This window comes from Egretta garzetta, unplaced genomic scaffold (genome assembly GCF_000687185.1).
Source record: "Egretta garzetta isolate BGI_Z169 unplaced genomic scaffold, ASM68718v1 scaffold15, whole genome shotgun sequence".
Taxonomy (NCBI): domain Eukaryota; kingdom Metazoa; phylum Chordata; class Aves; order Pelecaniformes; family Ardeidae; genus Egretta; species Egretta garzetta.
Window position 1 is genome coordinate 1593347 of NW_009259798.1, and position 18294 is coordinate 1611640.

At 46.6% G+C, this 18294-nt stretch overlaps 1 protein-coding gene across 1 annotated transcript in view; it reads left to right on the forward strand.

The window, feature by feature from the left end:
* The first annotated feature begins 2467 nt into the window (after positions 1-2467).
* Positions 2468-18294, forward strand: part of GRHL1 (grainyhead like transcription factor 1) — a 37762-nt gene continuing 21935 nt past the window's right edge. Inside the window, exons 1-7 of the mRNA XM_035895339.1 lie at positions 2468-2548; positions 5789-5859; positions 7356-7746; positions 8538-8614; positions 9437-9593; positions 10085-10196; positions 11173-11267. Coding sequence (XP_035751232.1) covers positions 2483-2548; positions 5789-5859; positions 7356-7746; positions 8538-8614; positions 9437-9593; positions 10085-10196; positions 11173-11267 — 969 coding nt within the window. The 5' untranslated portion in view covers positions 2468-2482. The remainder of the gene's footprint in view (positions 2549-5788; positions 5860-7355; positions 7747-8537; positions 8615-9436; positions 9594-10084; positions 10197-11172; positions 11268-18294) is intronic.

Sequence of the window (18294 nt, forward strand, 5' to 3'; positions counted from 1 at the left end):
GGGCTGGTCAGCATCTGTGGTCTGAACTGGGAAGGCGGCAGGCTGTGGGATCCTCGCAGGCAAAGCGAGGGTGTCTGCTCTTTGCCATGTTCCTGGGCTTCCACTTCGGTCACGTAGGAAATGAAAATTCAGAAGTTATTACAACTGCAGTCGGAAATTTATTTCCAGCCTTTGCTGGACACGTCCGCTACTTTGTGAGCGGATCCACGTGCTAGTAATCTTGAAACCTAAAACTTAGGAAAAATAAATGTTTGCCTTCTCTTACTAATATGTTCTCATTTTCCTGAAAGAAGCTGTGGTTCTGTGAAGGGATTGAGTTACTGCCAAACCCTGTGCTTCTCTTGATAATTCTGCAGATAAGTCTTTCCGTGCCGCTTTTAGGGGGTTACGTTACCTGTAGGGCAATGTGCATTATTATATTTAGGTGTTGCAATGACAAATCGCACAAAAAATACGTAGTTTTTGCCTTTGCTACAGTTCTCGTTAGTGGCTGCTTTAGTTCTCAGTATTTTGGGTTCTCCATTCTCTCTTCCCATGTGAGAATTCCATTGCTGGAAGGGATCAGCTTAGTGGTCTTGTGAGTCCCAGCAAGGCTGACTTAGCCCTCCAACTTGGCAGGGATGGATCAAGGGAACTGCACCCCGGATACTTCAGTTGCTGCCTTCTTTACGAGTGACTCTTAGCTGGAGGTTTTACCCCTTTGCTATGGATATTCGAGATTTCTTTTATCACATTGTACAAGAATAGGAGTGTGTACTATGTCCCTAAAGAAAATTCCACTTCATCTTCTGCTGTGCAGTCTTTGATGGAAAGTAGATGTCCTCGATACCAACGGTACGCTGCATTTTGGTATGCTGCATTTTGGTACAAAGACCCAAAGAAAGGGCTTGGTGCAAGGGCTTGTCTCTTTTGTTGTTGCTGTTTGTTTTTTTCCAACTATGTAATACTGATTTATAGCCACAAAGTGCTCTTACAAATCCTGGAAACTCCCACCTAAGTGTCTTTAGCTCCGCCAAGCTGTCCCATTGAAGCTCAGCGAGAGACTCCTTGTGTAACTGATAAAAGGATCGAACACATAATTTGCAAAGTGCTTTGCAATCTTTTTGGTAGAAGGTGGTGATAAATGTAGGATACTGTTCAAGCTGATGATAGTGATTAGAGTATTTCACAACTTTATATTTCACAACTTTTTGTATTTGTAGTATATTTCAATCTCAGAATGCATCTGGGTAAATGGATGAAAAGAATGCTTATCTACTGGGGAAGGGGTGTGATGGTTGTGGGGAACTGGTTTTTGCGGGGTTTGGTTTTTTTAAATATTTATTTATTTATTTTAAACTGTTAGCAATTCATTAAAAAATGCCGAGTTTGTGATTACTATAAAAATAAAAAAGCCTCCCTCTTCCCCCTGCTAATCTGCAGTAAACTAACGTTACGCTTGTGCTGGAAAGAAAAATTTGAACAGTTTTAAAAGTCAGATTTAAACAACACTAGCTTGAGCCAACTCGAAAGATAAAGCGCGTATTTTAGCAACAGACCCAAAGTATAACAAGTTGTCTAAGCTGGTAGGACAGCATTTTCTACAGATGTCCCACTTTCACCTGTGGGCAGAAAGTCCAAGTCGTCGTTTCCAGCAATGTCGAAATGTTCAGAGTAAATACAACTTTTTGCATTCTACAACATGAAGGGAAAAACTCCAGTTTCTCTCTTTTTTGACCCAGTCATCTGTTGAGGGTGTTTTGAACTGGTGTCGCAGATTATTTCAACAGTAACTGGGCAGTCTTTTGGCTTCCCTTGTCAGAAAAATTCACTGCCAAATTGATTTGAGGTCCCCTTGACCAATTTCCCAGTGTAGCCTGTAACTAATCGGCAGCTTCTAGGTGGCGTTCTGAGATACGCTCCGAGAGGGAAGACACCTTCTGAAAGCTCTGGGGGGAAAGAGATGTTTCATTAGTTCACATTTTCTAGTCCCACATGGGAAGTGGAACAGGTTGGGGCTCGGTAGTGTTATGTAGGATGTGCTAGAGGTTTTGCAGGTGGTGGGCCAGTAAGCATGTGTAACTTCTGGGTTGGATTCAGAGCATGAGCAGGTCAGTGGTGCTCTGAAACGGCTTTGTGATTCTTATGTAGGCTGGTGTAATCCAGCTGAGTTTGGTCAAATTAATCCTGATTTACACTGAGCGTGAGTGAGATCAGAATTAGGTTTCTGGGCTTTTTGTGTTGACTAATCCTTGCAGTGCACTGAATCAGAATATGAACCCTGTGAAACTGGGGCAGCTAATTTTGAAGAACTTTAGGAATGTTTTTCATGTGTTCTGACAGGTGGCTTTTTTCTTTCTTCTTCTTTTTTTATGATTCAAGTAAAAGACCCGTGTTGGTTCTTCAGAATGACTCTCTCTACTCTCAGAGACGTCCTTACACCAGTGAAGATGAGGCCTGGAAAACCTTCCTTGAAAATCCCCTTACAGCAGCTACCAAAGCTATGATGAGCATCAATGGTGATGAAGACAGCGCAGCTGCCCTCGGACTGCTGTATGATTACTACAAGGTAGATTGGTGGGGGTACGCTCTGGCAGCCAGCAGAGCTCTTGTTCCACCTGTGGAAAAGGTGTCATTTGCTAGAGTATTTTACAGAAGCTATGATCATGAGGACTTCAAACTATGCAGCTTTTAAATGGAAAAAATTCTATGTCCCTCTTTCTGAGAATTGGTTTACTTTTAGTTCAGTAAAATAAGATCCCCCGGATCTTAATGTAATGGGTCAAAAGCTTCAGTTGCTCTTTGCCTGTCAACTCCAGGTTCTGCAGGAGGCTATGTGTTATAGAAATAGTTGTGAGGAGTGAGACTTTGGGAGCATGTCCCTATCTGAACATGGGAGAAAGAAACTTGTCTCCTTTTGCTCATGTGATCCCTTTTCTGGTGGGACTATCGACTTTTGCTGGGGTTTTGATGTGCTACCTTGGTCTCAGCTGATACTAAGCTATAACTACAGATTTTTGGTGGTGTGTGGGGCAGAAGTGTCCACCTGAAGGAGTTGCTGTCTGCATTCCTCTGACCTTCAGTGAGCTTCAGGTGCTGTTAATTTGTCAATCCTGTGGCAACTGTGGTTGTCTTCCACAGCGTTCATGGTCTTCTTGGAGATAGGCACCTTCCTAGATGCTCACAGGAGAATTGAACGCAGTCAAACATAACCTTCTTGGTTTGCATGGGATACATTTTGCTGAGCTTTCTTTCCTAAATACCAGAAGTCTAAGCCAGGGTAGTTATCTCCAGTTCACGTCCAAGTCAATGGAGACCAGCAGGCAGTTCCAGGCAGGGAGGCGTCCTGCTTGTGTTAGATGCCTGCATTATGGTGGCCTGGCTCACGGGGTGGAGATGCCTGTTTTATACTTTGCTGAGCGTGCAGGGAGGCCAGGAGGCTGACTTGGCTCATGTGCTTGACACTCTGGCTAGTGTCTTTTAACAGCGGTGAGTGCAGTTGCCAGCCTTGATATCTTCTTCAGGCACGAGGAGAGGCTGCCTTGTGCATACAAAATCCTTGCCTGTCCTTTTAAGAGTTGAACACGTCTTACGTAGCAAAATACTCTTGTAATGCTTAATATGGAGATTAGCACTCCACACACACACGACAAAATGCCACAAATTCACTGATGTGGATGTTAATTCAGCTAGTTTTATGAGAAAACTGGCTTTCTGCTTTGTGCCTGCACTTGCTATGCTCTTGGAAAAAAAACCCAACACTTTTCACCAGAACAATTTTAATCCACAAAATCAATTTTGATTTCTAAACCTGTAGATTACAAAGAGAACGTCGATGTTGATCCTTCACGCTTGGCAAAGCAGAAGGATTTGCTGTATATTAATGCTTAATTTGGGGTTTCCTCTTATGTTTGGGTATCAGCGGGTGTACAGAAAAATCAGTGGAAGGACAGGTATACCACACGCTTGCATGAAGCAAAATAGTTAGAGGTTGAAAGATTTATTGAGGGCTGTTACGAAGTAATGCTAGAGGGACGATGCCTAGGCATTTCTAATACGCCCCCTCTGCAATATTAAAGGCAGCTGATGAGGTCACCTTCGTATAAAAAAAAAAAACAAAACCAAAAAAACCACCAGAACAACAAAACCAAACAATTAGAGCTTTTTTCCATTTGACTAATGGAAGATGGCTCAACTGTGGTTGATAAGGCCTTACAGGAAACAAATTTTTGATTAAAATCTAGAGTTTAGGATTTGGGGCTTGAGGCCAAACGCAGCTTGGAAGACCATTGTTTTTCAGTGGCTAGTTATCGTCAGCCTGCTAGCAGTCTCCAGCTAGAGGTTCTCTGAATTTTGCTGGTTACTGTGGAAAATCCAACAATTCTGGTGTTATTGGAGACTCCAGGTTATGTGGAAGGGCCAGGATGTAGGTTTTAGTTGGGGGCTGTTTAGAGAAGTATGCTGTTCACGCAGGTATGCCATCAGTTTTTGAGTTAGCAGGAAAGCAGAGGTTCCCTGCGTTGCACCCAAGCTGGCAAACGCAGGTGGTATCTTTCAGTGAAGGGAAGTGGTGGGAGTTTACTACTCCTTACACCACAAAGTGTTTGCTTTGCTCATTCAGGAGGTGTGTTGAGGGTGACAAAAGTCCTGGGCAGTCAGAGGAGCTTGGGTGGACTTGCTGTGCGGTTGAGGGGACCTGAGCACCACAGCAAGAACTGTTTGGGTCACAGGGGCACTGGCTGCGTGCTCTGGTCAAAGAGTTCACCTTCTTCTGTATGCCTTGGCCTTGCAGCACAGCTAGGAAAACGGCGTGCGTCTGTGTGTGGACGAGGTGGCTTGTGCGATCGGTGTCACGCTGTGTGGTGTTTTCAGGGCAAGTAGGACAAGAGGAAATGGCCTCAAGTTGCACCAGGGGAGGTTTAGATTAGATATTAGGAAAAAATTCTTCACTGAAAGGGTTATCAGGCACTGGAATGGGCTGTGCAGGGAAGTGGTCGAGTCCCCATCCCTGGAGGTGTTTAAAAGATGGGTAGACGAGGTGCCTGGGGACACCGTTTAGTAGTGGACAGATATGGTTGGACTCGAGGATCTTAAAGGTCTTTTCCAGCCAAATGATTCTATGATTCTGTGAAATCCTGTCCATGGCATAAAATGCAAGGAGCAGTATTGAGCGGTCTTAAATCTAGAGCACTGGTGGTTACCTGTTCTTTATAAAAGATTTAAAAAGGTTTGGGCCAGTGTGTTGTACATGGCCATGCACAAAAATGAGCTGTAGCATCCCAATACACTTATTGACCCTGGTCGTCCCCAAATCCCCTGGTCTCTGAGGAGAAGGGAAAGCCTCAAGTGGTCTTTGAGGAAGTGGCCTAGAGAGCACATGTTCATGGGGAAGGGGCTGTGGAGCAGCGTCCTTTCATGAGCCTTGAGCTCATCCAGCAAGCTGAACCCTGCCAGGCTGCAGAGGAGAAAACCTGCACTTCCAGTGCAAACCTTGGGGGCTCTCCTCCTGGTCCTGTCCATCCTGGTGCTTGCACTCCAGCCGGGGATGGCTGGTATTCTGCACTGGTTCTCCCACCGCCTGGCACTAGCAAGAGCCCAGGTCTGGCACAGCTGCTCGGGGATCTGTGGGACATCACCTGGGGCAGGCCTGGCATCCCAAAGCCATGTGAACATCAGTCAAGCTGTAATGCCAATGACTCGTATCAGAGCATGATGCTTTAATTTGACCAAATGGCTGTGTTTTGAGGGGCTAATTTTTTTTTTTGTATGACAGGAAGAATGAAATTAGAGTATGTCTTGTATTTCCTAGGTTCCAAGGGAGAGGAGGTCTTCGACAGCTAAACCAGAGGTAGAACATCCTGACCAAGACCACAGCAAAAGGTATTAGTTTTCATTATTGCATGTCTGGTTATCTCCCTTCTCTCCTAGACCACCAAAGCTGCTGAAGGAAAGTAACTTGCTGCACTGCAGTGTTGTGCTGGAAGAGAGAAATTGTTTGCTTTTATTCTGTGCCTCAAATTCCTGTGCTGCCCCAGGAACAGGATGGGATGATGTGGCCCAAACTGCTTCTCATTGCCATTCATCTGCTTTCTATGTACTGTTGTCATACAGTCAACATAGCAAAAGCTGCTCTTTTTAACACTAGGCACAGCCTGGCAGCACAAGCACCCCTTCCCAAGGCTGCGGAGGTGACTGGTGACCCTGATACTTTTCCATGTGGTTGCCTCAGTTGCTCACTGCTGTGCTCTCAGGCACCAGCAGCATTGCTTCTTCGTGCATGGGCTGATAGGGAAGGACTTCAAAGTGCTTGTGATTTAGTTTTTGGTTTGTATTGCTTGTGGACTTCTTTTGTATCCTCTGGAACTTCTTTCTTTCTTCCTTTTCCTGCACTCCCTCTCTTGCGCCTCCCAAACAGAAGATAACTGATTAAGTAAATACTGCAAATGTGACGTTCATTCAAGCCAGGCTTCCACTCCTACCATCCTCTTCCTTTGGACAGGCTAGAATGCTTTAAGGACTCGAGGTGAGGTTTTGTGGTCTGGCTGAGCCAATTGAATGACTCGCTGTTGAGAAGAGCGGAGTGGTCTGGTTCCCAGCCATGTGTTCCCACTGCTCCCCTCTGGTCTTCCACTGACCCATAACCTAGCAGGAAAAAAAGAAGTGGCTAGTTTTCTGCCAGTGGAACAAGCCGAACTGGCTCACCAAGGGGACAGGGGAGCGTCAGGATTGGTGCAAAGGAGAGGGCAGGACCACATTGTGGGGAGGGAGAAAGGGAGGGCAGGCTGACTTAGTGGCTACTAGCTATGAGGTCAGCTCAGCCACAGATCTTGGTGTTGTCCTGGCAGAAATGAGTGTGGTGGGGTGGAGAGCGTGAAGTTACGCAAACCACTCCAGGGAGTCTCGGTGTGGATTTTCTCGGGGGTTTGTGCTTGAAAGAAGGGTGTAATTTCCCTATTAGCGCGTCCCAGGTGGCGTGCAGTCCTAGGGCAGAGGAGCAGCAACCTTCCTTCCAGTTCTCCTCCATCCGACAAAGAGCAGTTTCATGGAGCCTGCGTGTGCCGATGCGTGGTGGGAAGGGCTTCAAAGTGCTTAGTTTTGGACCGCTGTTTTCCAAGCAGTGAGGATCTGGGCTGTGAACCCTCACCCTTTGCTCCAGGGTAATTCATCTCCAAGGTGGGGTTGTTAGCGGTGGGTGATGTTTCTTTTTTGAATGAGTTTCTCAGCTTTTCAGGTTAGGATTGAGCTGTTCTGCACAAGCAGGAGAGTTGGTATCAGCTGTCCTTGTCCAAAAGGCTGAGAAGTATTTCTAGCTCTTTTTTTAGTGAGAAAATGAGCTGCGTAATTTATGCATGATTTTTTTTCTTTGTCCTTTAAAGGAACAGCATCCCAAATGTGACAGAACAGTCACTCATTTCTGCTGGAGAAAACAGAGTCCAGGTTCTGAAAAATGTGCCTTTCAATATTGTACTTCCACACACGCCCCAGATGGGCATGGACAAGAGAGGCCACCTTACAACCCCTGACACAACGGTCACTGTTTCAATTGCCACGATGCCCACCCATTCCATCAAAACGGAGACACAGCCCCATGGCTTTGCAGTGGGCATCCCACCAAGCGTCTACCACCCCGAGCCCCCTGAGCGGGTGGTGGTCTTCGACAGGAACCTCAATCCCGACCAGTTCAGTTCCAACACCCAGCCTCAGAACTCCCAGAGGCGAACACCAGACTCCACCTTCTCAGAGACTTTCAAGGAGGGCGTGCAAGAGGTACCAAGAGAGGCAGTCACTCTGTGTGTGTGTGCACGTGTGTGTGAGTGCATGTCTTGATCTGGGCAGAGAGATCCAGTTCCATCTTTAATTGTTCTTGTTACATGAGCCAGAAATCTGTCCGATGATTTAGGAATAGAAGACTCTCTCAGAAAGGTGCATAAGTGTAACTTAGGAAATAAAACCTTCACAACATGAAATCGTTATCAAATGACTAATCTTACTAGTGACCGAGCCTTTGGCTTGCAGTGTGTGGAAATAGTTATCTCAATCCACAGCACTGGGCCAGGTTTTGCAAGAGTTCAGCGCTCCACAGTGCCTTTGCAGGTACCGAAGTGAAGTGACTGTGTCTGTAAGCTTCCTTACTGGCAGTTTCTAGGCGTGGTGTGTGTCAGTGGAAAACAGTCGCTTTATTTGGGGGCCTCGAGTGAGAATTAAACCTGGATGAAAATCCATGATGGTACCAACCGAAAACAACAGTGTAACCATGTTTTGATTTCTTTTTTTAAGCCAGACTTCAAGGAATTGTGTAGCTATGCCCTTTCTTTGAGATTTGGGAAAGCTTTAAAATGTTGCCCTAAGGTGACTCAGAAGGCTTGTGAGATGTTGTGTTCAGTTGACACCCAAAAGTTTTGGATTAAAACCCTGCTTGAGTGTCCTGTTTGTACAGACCAAAAATCAGTTGTTATCTGATGATCAATTTGCCTGCCAGAAGTTCTGTGGTAACAAGAATCTGTTTGATCTTGACTTGTTGCTGCTGTGTTAATTGTGTTGTTTTGTGTTTACCCCAGGTTTTCTTTCCTACTGAACTGAATCTCCGGATGGCCAACATGAATTCAGAAGATTACGTGTTTGACAGCATTTCTGGGTAATGCTTTAAGCCCCCTGCTTGCCTATACCCTCCTCTTCTCTTACAGTTGACTTGTCCACGAGCAAGCAGTACAGCTCACTCCCTTCTGCGCTGAGTCTCTTGTCAGGCACTGGGGATGCACACTGTGGATCTCAGAACCACAACAGTACCTGCTTGTTTGAATTTCACAGTTGAAAATCCTACCTGTATCTTTAAGGAAAACTACATGCAGGGTTGGAAATACCACCCTATTTCAGTCGATGTCCTTGGACCGACTCCCTGTCCCATGAGAAGATGCAGTGCTGTCTGTCAGCTCTGCGGTGGTCTCGTAGCTGGCTTCCACCTGGGTCCCTCTCCCTGGCCTGCTTGCCTTGCTCTCTCCGTGTTGGAAATCTACAGCAGAAATAGGAAGCATGAAACTCCTCTGAACTCCAAGGGAGGGGAATAAACTAGTTGTTTGGTTAGCTGCAGTTGACCAAGAGGTAATAAGAGGAGAAGACCATGGCCACTGAATGGCTTATTAGCTTGTGAATGTAATTTAATTGCTAATAGATACTTCTCTGTTCATGAGAGCAGCTTGCTGCTCCCAGCTTGAATAAGGAGCTTCCAGTCTTGGCTGCTGATGTGTCTTGGGATTTAGCTTACCAAGAACTTCTCTTAAATGTTCATTCATAAAGGAAATGGTTGAAAAAGGGGCTCATCCTGTTTTCCAACTTCCTTGCCTGTTGATGGCTTAGTGAGTCAACTAACGACTTTGGAATTTCTCCAAATTAAATGTGGAACATTTAATCGGCTTTCCAGGAAAATGCCTTAGCTATCAGTGCCCTCTTCCCTCCATAGGAATAACTTCGAATACACTCTGGAAGCCTCCAAATCCCTCCGACAGAAGCCTGGGGACAGCACCATGACTTACCTGAATAAAGGTCAATTTTACCCGATCACGCTGAAAGAAGTCAGCAGCAGCGAAGGAATCCATCACCCCATCAGTAAAGTCCGAGTGAGTGGCACCTCTTGTGGTTTTTTTGGGAAAGAGGGTGTGTACCATGGTAGCCTTGAAAACTCCCGAAGTGCAGTAATCTAAACCAGAGCATCAGCACTAAGGCCAGCTTATCCGTTCTCTTACATCACTGTTCGTTCCTTTGCTGTCCACCTACTTCCAGACCAACCCATCCTGGCTCAGTCTGTCGAGAAGTGGTGTCAGCACTTGTGTAAAGGTGATGCAACACCTGGAATGAGATCCTTGAACTCCAGTTAGGAGAGCAGTTTTGCTCATCTCTGTTTATGACCCAGAAAGCGCTGCTGTCTGCCTTCCTGTTTGGCGGCGGTGTGCCAGGTATTCTGTGGTGCATCAGGTTGGAAAGCCTAAAGCAGAAAACCTGATACCAAGGAGAACTTCCAAAACAAATATACTCTGTCGCCTTTTCTCTTTCACGCATTTGCGTTTTATTCTTTTTTTTTTAATCTTACCCCCTCCCCCTCTCCTTTCAGAGTGTCATCATGGTCGTGTTTGCTGAAGACAAAACAAGAGAAGATCAGCTCAGGCACTGGAAATACTGGCACTCAAGACAGCACACGGCCAAACAAAGATGCATTGACATAGGTAAGGAACATTCTCATTGCTGATGTCAAACTCCAAACCTAATTCCTTGGCAAGGTTTGGTTTTCTGGTAAAGCTTTGTTCTTTTAAGGAGCCTTTGGATCACACTCTCTGCTATCCGTAGCTTTGCTGAAAGCCCAGAGAGAGCTTTGATTGCTTGAAGCTAATGCTGTAGTTTTTAGGACTCTTTAAGAAGGATGATTTTTGGAGGATTTTGGTTGGTGAACCGTCTGAATTTAGGGTTTTGCATTGGGAGATCTAAGACACCCCCTCCAAACTACAGTTGCTTTGGCATATTCTGGTGCTTGTAGCTGAATCACTGCTTATAGACTTTGTGGCCTAAATATTGTGTTTTTTCAATGAACAAGATCCTCGTAGAAATACCTCGACACTAACAATCCTTCTTCCCACTGCTTCGCTCACAACTGGTCTTTGGTACACATTAAAAACAGAAAACACTGCAAATTTCCACTTGCCTCCAGACAAGGCTGGGGCTGGCTGGCTTCCAGCCTTCTCTGGCTGAAGGCTGGGTTGTACTCCTAGTCCCTTCCTTCTGTGAATAAAAGCAGGGATTAATCACTTGGCACTTAAAGCAGACGCGCATGCAAATCTTTGTTTGTTATTGAAGGAGTTTTATTGAGATCTTATGCCCTTACCATACAGGGTAGAGTTTCCCGCACATAGCAGGCTATGGTGCAGGACGTGGGATATTTGGGACGTCTGTCTTTCTCACTGGAGTTTCTAGTTTGGCATTTCTGCCAATACTCATTTTCCTATTTCCTCCTGTTTGTTGTATTTTGGTTTTGTACAAGAACCATTTTCAGCCTTTTTAATGATCCTTTCTCAAGCACAGTTCAGCTTCCTTTGTCCCCCGCCAAGGGGTTGCTGACGAGTTGCAGTTTCTGGCTGCTTTGTTGTGATTAAGGACTCCAGATGGTATCTCCTCTTCTTCTCCCTCATGCATCCCTCTTTCTAACAGCTGACTACAAGGAGAGCTTCAACACCATCAGTAACATTGAGGAGATTGCGTACAATGCCATATCCTTCACTTGGGACATCAACGAGGAAGCAAAGGTATGTGACCACGATGATATTTCCTGTCCTTTTAGCAGATTCGGGGACTGGGGGAGGGGAAGGGTGTGTGGCCTACCTGGTGATTAGCATGTAACAAGTTTGTTTACGCTCCTACGTTAGGCAAAACCTTCTGGCTATTTCTTAAGAGGGTTTGCATGTGCAACTGTGGAGAGCTTTGCAACTGCTTTAAGGTTCTTGGCAGAACTGCCTACCTGACAGACAAGTACTGACAAAAGGAAGCACCGAGCGTTTCCAGAGCAGATGAAGTGGCGCGGGAGGTGTGATGGAGCGTAGCTGGGCTTGGCAGGGAGCACAGCCTCTTGGAGGATCCCTGCGGGACGCAGCTTCTGAGAGAGTTAAGGCTGTGGCAAGGGGCTTGCCTTTAGCAGAAGAGGGAGTAGCTGCTGCCATTGAACTCCCAAAGCATGCCTTGCTGAAACCGTGGATCCCAACACCCGGTGACCTATTTCAAGTTAGAGCAGCCCTCTGGTGAACTACGGTTTGATCTTTTTTTCAGAACTGTGGACACTATGGTAGATGTGTAAGTATGGGCAGCTTCCCTAGCTGGTAGCTAACTGCAGCTGTTTGAAGCCACTCCAGCTTTTGAGAAAGGCCCATGCATCTTCTGAGTGCCAGGACAGCAGCTCGGAGAGCCGAGCCACCTCCGTTCCAAAGGCATTTCCCAATGGTTTATTGCTGGAGTCAAAATGCAGGAGTCGTCTTCGGAGAGTTTCATTACTTCCTGGGTTTTCGTTAAAAGCTGGGAATGGTTTCCTTTGATTTTGGGGAGATGTCTGTTCCCTTGCTAGTACATCATGTGCTAGTCACCAACATCATGGGGAAAACTACTGGTGGCTGCGGAGTGCCATGCCTAGGGAGAGCTTTAGTCTGAGGGACGTGGAGCTCTCAGCAGAGAATGCAAAGGTCCTCTGGAGCTCTCTGCACCACTGTGCTCTGCAGGAGGCACAAGGGGTGGTGTCACTGCCCAGAGCTCACTGTCACCACAAGCTTTGCTCTGTGCAGCACAAAAGCTTTGGAGAAAAGAGAGAGGGAGGGGTTGTGTGGGGGCCATTGTTGGGTTTCAGCTCTGTGGGAGAACTTGGGATGCTTGGCAGGCAGCAGCAAGGAGCTGTGTGCGTGGCTGATGAGAGAAAGTTCTTCCTTGCAGCATGCGTGATGTTACTTTTTAGGCTGGTGTTGGGTGCTGGGCTTCCCTGTTCACCAGATTTGGCTTCAGTTGGGTTGAGAGGGATAGTATGGAGGGCCTTACCTGCTGGAGGATGCTAAAAGGCTGCTGTGATTTTTGAAGCATGAAGCACTTTGCTATGTGAACAAACAGATGAAGCTTCAGAAGGACTGTCAAAAGGAGGCAGTAAGTATTCCCAAAATGGTGTCCTGCTGCTTTAGCCAGTCTAATTGTCCCATTCCAGGAATTCTAGTAATCTGTGTCTGCAAGGTGCTTGAGGACTTAGGATTTGCACACAGGGATGGATCGTGCAGACAGAGTGATGATTTCAGGTTCTATCTCCAGATTCACAGTCTTAGTGTGCGAGATCCATGTACTTTGAGTATTGATTTGTATGAGCCTGCAAAGAGGACTGTTGATACCAAGGGTGCTTTGGCTCCTGGGATCAGAATCATATTAAGACAAAATACTCTGGACCTCAAACAATTATTATTTTTAGCAAGTGCTCTGTGTGTTTAAACGTCTGTTTAACAACTTTTTTTTTTTCCCCCCCTGAGCGGATGCATTTTGTCAATGGCTGGATTTTTCACCATTAGAGCTGCAGTTCTTTCTCAATTCCTGTGATCTTATCAGGGGATGCCTGAGCCAACTTCAACAATTTTTATTGCATGGTTCATTTATCTTGCATGCGCATGCGCTCTTTTATTTTCCTTCTCTCCCCCAGCCCCCCTGCAATAGTCTTGAAGTACATGAAGAGAGCAGGCAATAAAGGGAGCTGTTTCTGATGCTACAGAAAGTCTTCCATGGTAATAAATATAGTGTCTCATGTTTAGTAACAGCAGCAGTGTGCATAGATGATGCGTTTAACCAGCTAGCAAGCCTTGATTATTAGAAACTTGTTTCCTGAGCCCTGGAGTTACCTGGACCAGAGCCAAATGATTCTTCTGAGATTGCTGCTTCTCCCATTTCCCTCTTGCTCCCAGTTCGCTGTGGGAATGATTTGGTCCTGCACAGCAGTGTCAAAGGGGAGGTGACGAGGCCCTGCATCTAGGGTTTCTGATGTAATTGCTCATTTAGGTATCCAGGGCTCTGGGTGTGTGTCAGATGTAAGGGAGAAATAGCGTATTACCATGAGGAGCTACCCCTAGCAGCTGTGGGAGCAGCTACTTGCCCTTCTTGTGCTAGCCCTCGTTGTAGGGATGCACAGGGATATTGGACCTCTGCCACTTCGTCCGTGCAGGAGGGTGTCACCTGCCTGAGAGAGTGCTTTGCCAGTCCCCTTGGAGCATTTCAGGGATTCTGGTGACGAAACATTGTTTTCAGGCAAAACGAGTCATGTGCTTACTCTGTAGCAAGGAAAATCTGCAGATTTTGGAGCTGCGGAGTCAGGGGATGGAAAGGATGTTCAGGATGCCCTCAGCAACCAGCATTTCCCAGATGTGTTGCGCAGGGAGAACTGAGGGCATCTCCGGAGCTTTGGAGGCTGGATGCAGCAGGCAGGTCTGGCTTTGCACGGATGGAGTTGTCACACAGCTGGCTGCGTTGGTGTGCTGTTTGTGAGCCCATGTGTGTAGAAACCAGGGATATTTCATGCGTGACAGACGCTTCCCACTCTGGGACCAGACAGTGTCCGTGGGTTTTGGAGCAAATGCTGTGTGCTTTTTTTCTGGCAGCTCCTCTCTGCCCTCTTCTGTTGCTTTGGGACATCACAGGAGCTACTAGAAGTGGCCGCTTTGTAGAAGAGTGGTAGGTTAAGTATTCTCTCACCTTTGGAAGAGTGTGGTCAAGCTGGAAAAGGGCCTGGGATTCAAAGCCTCCGTGCTCTAAGACAGTGAAGGGAGCCAAGGGCGAGGAGGAAGGCCAGGCTTTGAGAAGGAAAGACAGACGGCCCTGAAGTGGCGCTCCTGAGATTGGAGTGAGGTCAGGGTTAGATGGATTGATAGGACACACTGCAGAGTGGGGAACTGGTGAATGATGTGGGCTTCCAGGTGTCCATGTTAGAGGTGAGGTCTGACCCCACCACCTGACAGACCAGGAAGAATTGGATGAGATGGTAGTTATGCTTTGTGAGAAGAAAAGGGGAGATGGTGAACTGGGAAATTAGCTGATGAACTATTGAGTTATTGAATAGGATATTTGGGAAAGCCAGTGTAGCTACTCAGGAGCCATCCTGGTTGGGTGGAAGCATGATCTGATGAGTCTGACAAAGATGTGTAGCTGATAGTCACTTGCATGCAACAGGTAATGCCGGAGTTACCCTGAGGCTTGTGGAGACTTCAAATAGTTTCCCACCCCATCCCAGATGTCTGCTGTGTTGGGCAGACAGTTGAGGTGGGGTTCTTCTGCAAAGAAGCTTTTAGATGTCTGAATACAAGCTCATCATCTTTCACTTCTATGACTTCATCAGGGATGGGGTGTCTAAAGTTGGGATGGAGCTGTCTTTGGAGGTGCCTGCCCCTCCTTGTTGACTGAGCAGGCTTGGTCATCTTTTAAAATCAGGGGATTTTAAAGTTAGGGAAGAAGAATCCTGTCCTTGCAGCCCTTTTTGTGTCTTTTGACCTCCGTATGTCAATCAGGAGAAGCATTTGTAGGTTCAGGTCATGAGTCTTTGAGGCTGGGAACCATCTTTTCCCAGGTCTGTACAGCACGCCTGGTTCTCCTTCTCTTGGTTGGTATCCTTTAGAGGTCTTTTAATGAAAATTGCCACCATGTGCTTGGTTAAATGCACATTTCCTTCAAGTGTTTCCTGCTACTTTTCATAATGTTAGCCATTGTCCTGTTACCTCTGTTGTGTTACCCGTTAGGCTGTGAAGCAAATTCTCTATCCCTTAACTCTGGCCTGGGGACATGGCCTGCTCTCAGGTCAGTGGCAGTTGAACAATCCAGACAGATCAGTTTCCCCAGGGTTAACTGGCTTTGCTGGATCCCGCTTTGCTCAAATCCAGCCTGAGCTCCTGCCTCACAGAGCAGGAGGGTTGGGACCTCACGCCTGAACAGGGCAAGTTGTCTGCGCAGTGATCGCAAGAGCCTCCTTGCCCATTTTTGTAGTCCTAACAGTGCAAGGATGCTGCTGTCGTGCCGGGGCACCCCTTCCACACTTTCCAACAGGTCGCTTCTGAAATGAAGCGTTGCTTCCAGCAGCTCCCAGAGAAGGGCCCCTGTAGAGGTCTTCTGTCTGGCTTGCTTTAGGCTGCATGGTGGGACTGTAGCCAAAAATGATGTCACTGCACATTAAGGGCTCTATTGTCCTCCCACTCCTTCCCTCCAAAAAAAAAAAAAGTGTTGTAAGCCAGATGCTCTGTGTGAAAAGACCCTTTCTACTAAAAAGGCATATACGGTGAGGGTGTAATGGCCATTTTGAGCTGGAAAACACCATGGTGGAGCTTTTTGCTGCCTTTCCACCAAAGAGCAGGTGCTGTGGTATCTTCTAAGTGATGCCCTGAATGACAGAGCAATTAAACAATGCTTCTGCTTCTTTTTTTTTTTTTTTGTCTAAACAAGGCGGAGTGATCCTGTATTAAGGTAATTTGCAGCTAATTTGGGTTGGCCTTTTAAATAGCAGATTGGGCAATGAGGGTGGTCTTCTGGCAGATCCTCATGTGTGTTGACTAAGTTCTTGTGCAGGATTTTTTTGTTTAGGTGAGCTCAATCTTTGGAGAGGGTGGATCTCTTGCTACAACTTGAAGTAAGGCTGGGGTGTACACCACTGATTTATTTTAAGTTTATTCTGGCATAATCCTCACTTGATGTTCACTGTAGGAAGAATTTCACCTTTTTTGATTGATGAATACTGCATGCATTTATATGGATGCCATTGTAATGAAACAGCAGTCATATGCCTCATTAAAGAAGGTGTTGCCACCTTCAGCAGCATTGAGGAGGTACAGGTTTGGCTAGTTAGAAATGAAACTATGAAATGTGATGAGTCAAACATACTTAAAGGAAAGAGATTGGTTTGAAGCCAAGGCTGCAGACCACAAGTACTTTGAGGCACAAGTACACACAGCCTTTGGAGCAGTGACATAGGAAAGTCACAGCAAGTATTGCTTACCTGCCTCTTAATGCAGACCTCTCCCTGCTCTGTCCTGGGTTTCCTTAAAAACAAGCATGTGTTGCCCTTGATTTTAAGTGTTGCAAACTAGAAGCAGGTTTTCAACTCTCAGTTCTATTTCAGAACTTGGTGTCCCAAACTCCACCATCCGTCTGGTCTTCCAAACAGCTATGGACTTCACAGTGTATTTCCTAAAGCTAAAAGTAAAATCTTCCTGACATTGGCTTTTCTATAGAGAAAACTGGGAGGTGATTTTTTTTTTTTCCCCTTTTCTCCATTACTTTTATACCTAATGGCAACATTTCCTTTTCAGCCATTGGTGTGCCTTTGTGGACTTAATTCATTCAGTTTGGGGGTGGGTGTGTGTGGTGGGTGGTTGTTTTGGGCGGTTGGTTGGTTTGGTGGGGGGTGGTGGTGGTGGTGTTTGTTTACATATTGCTGCTTTTTTGCCAAACTGCTGGGTTTACTTTCTTTCCAACCAACCTACCAAAAGCTGACACCTGGCCCTGCGCCTTTGTCGTATCAGAACGTGGGGTGGGAGGAAGCATCACTAGGACTGGGAACCTCTATCCCCAGGTTTCCCACGTGTTGTGAGCAGAGACATTCCTGTATTTCCTTGCCTCAGAACAGGCTGGAATAACAATCAGCGTTGCTCTTTGTGAGCAGGAATATGTATTTTCCTTTCGTTACCATTCATTTTCGCTTTGTTGATGGAGTGAACTTGCTAGGAGGATGTTCTCTTATCCAGGGCTGGGTTGTATTTCCCACTTGGCATTCCTTGGCGTGGTGTGGGACCCGCAATGTGTTTTGTGTCAGTCACCCAAATGGGGTTTGGTAGGTTTCACTGCAAGCTAACTTCCCTGGTCTGTGAGCAGGACGGCGCTGGGTCTGGCTGAGCGGAGCTGGAACGGATGCGGCCCTATCGCACATCTGCCAGACAAGCCTTATTTGGAGCATCCGATCCCAAAGGCAGGAGGCGGCTGGGGAGCCCACAGGTGCATGAATTGCCCAATTTTTTATCTCTTTTCTGGCTCGCCTCCTGCTGATGCAAAACCTGTGGTGCATGTGGGAGGTGAAGAAACGAATGTGAGAGCAGTAAGATTAGCCACCTCTCAGGTGATCTGTACCAAGCGCTTTTTTTTCTTTTTTTTTTTTTACCTTCTTCTTTTAAAGACAGAACAGTCTTCCCAGCTCTGCTTTCTTAGGACATGCCTCCGCAGATGCACGCAGGCAGACCTGTGCTTGCCCTGCCTGCACTCTGAGCTGCCTGGCCGTGACCCAGCGCCGATCCTGGAAGCCACGTAGCGACGTTAGCACAGCAGCACGGTGCCCAGCCTGACAGCTCTGCCTCTCGAAGGGCTTGGAGCTGTGCTGGTGAAATTTATAAATACGGCTTTTGGGCTGGAGGTGGCTTGTACCCACCCAGCTCACAGTATAGATTAAGTACCTTCAACCCTATCTTGTATACACCCATGTGGGCAAATCTTTACAAAAAGACCCTCTATTTTTCCCTTCTATGTTTATATTTGTCCAAGTCTTTAGAGAAACCACATGCTTTCAGCCATCAGCATTTAAATAACAACCTTTGAGCTTCCGGGTAATTTTTCTTTAGTGGAGGGCTGATAAATGAGTTGTTTGTGGAATTTGGGCCTAGGGCTGCTCCTTCAGCTAGCCAGCAAGGAGTGCTGTGACCAAATGGCTGCATACCCCTGAATTGCACACACATCTGCGGGAGACCAAGCAACCTGGCGGCTGGTGGGCTTTGCACTGACCTTCCCAGGATTCCTTCT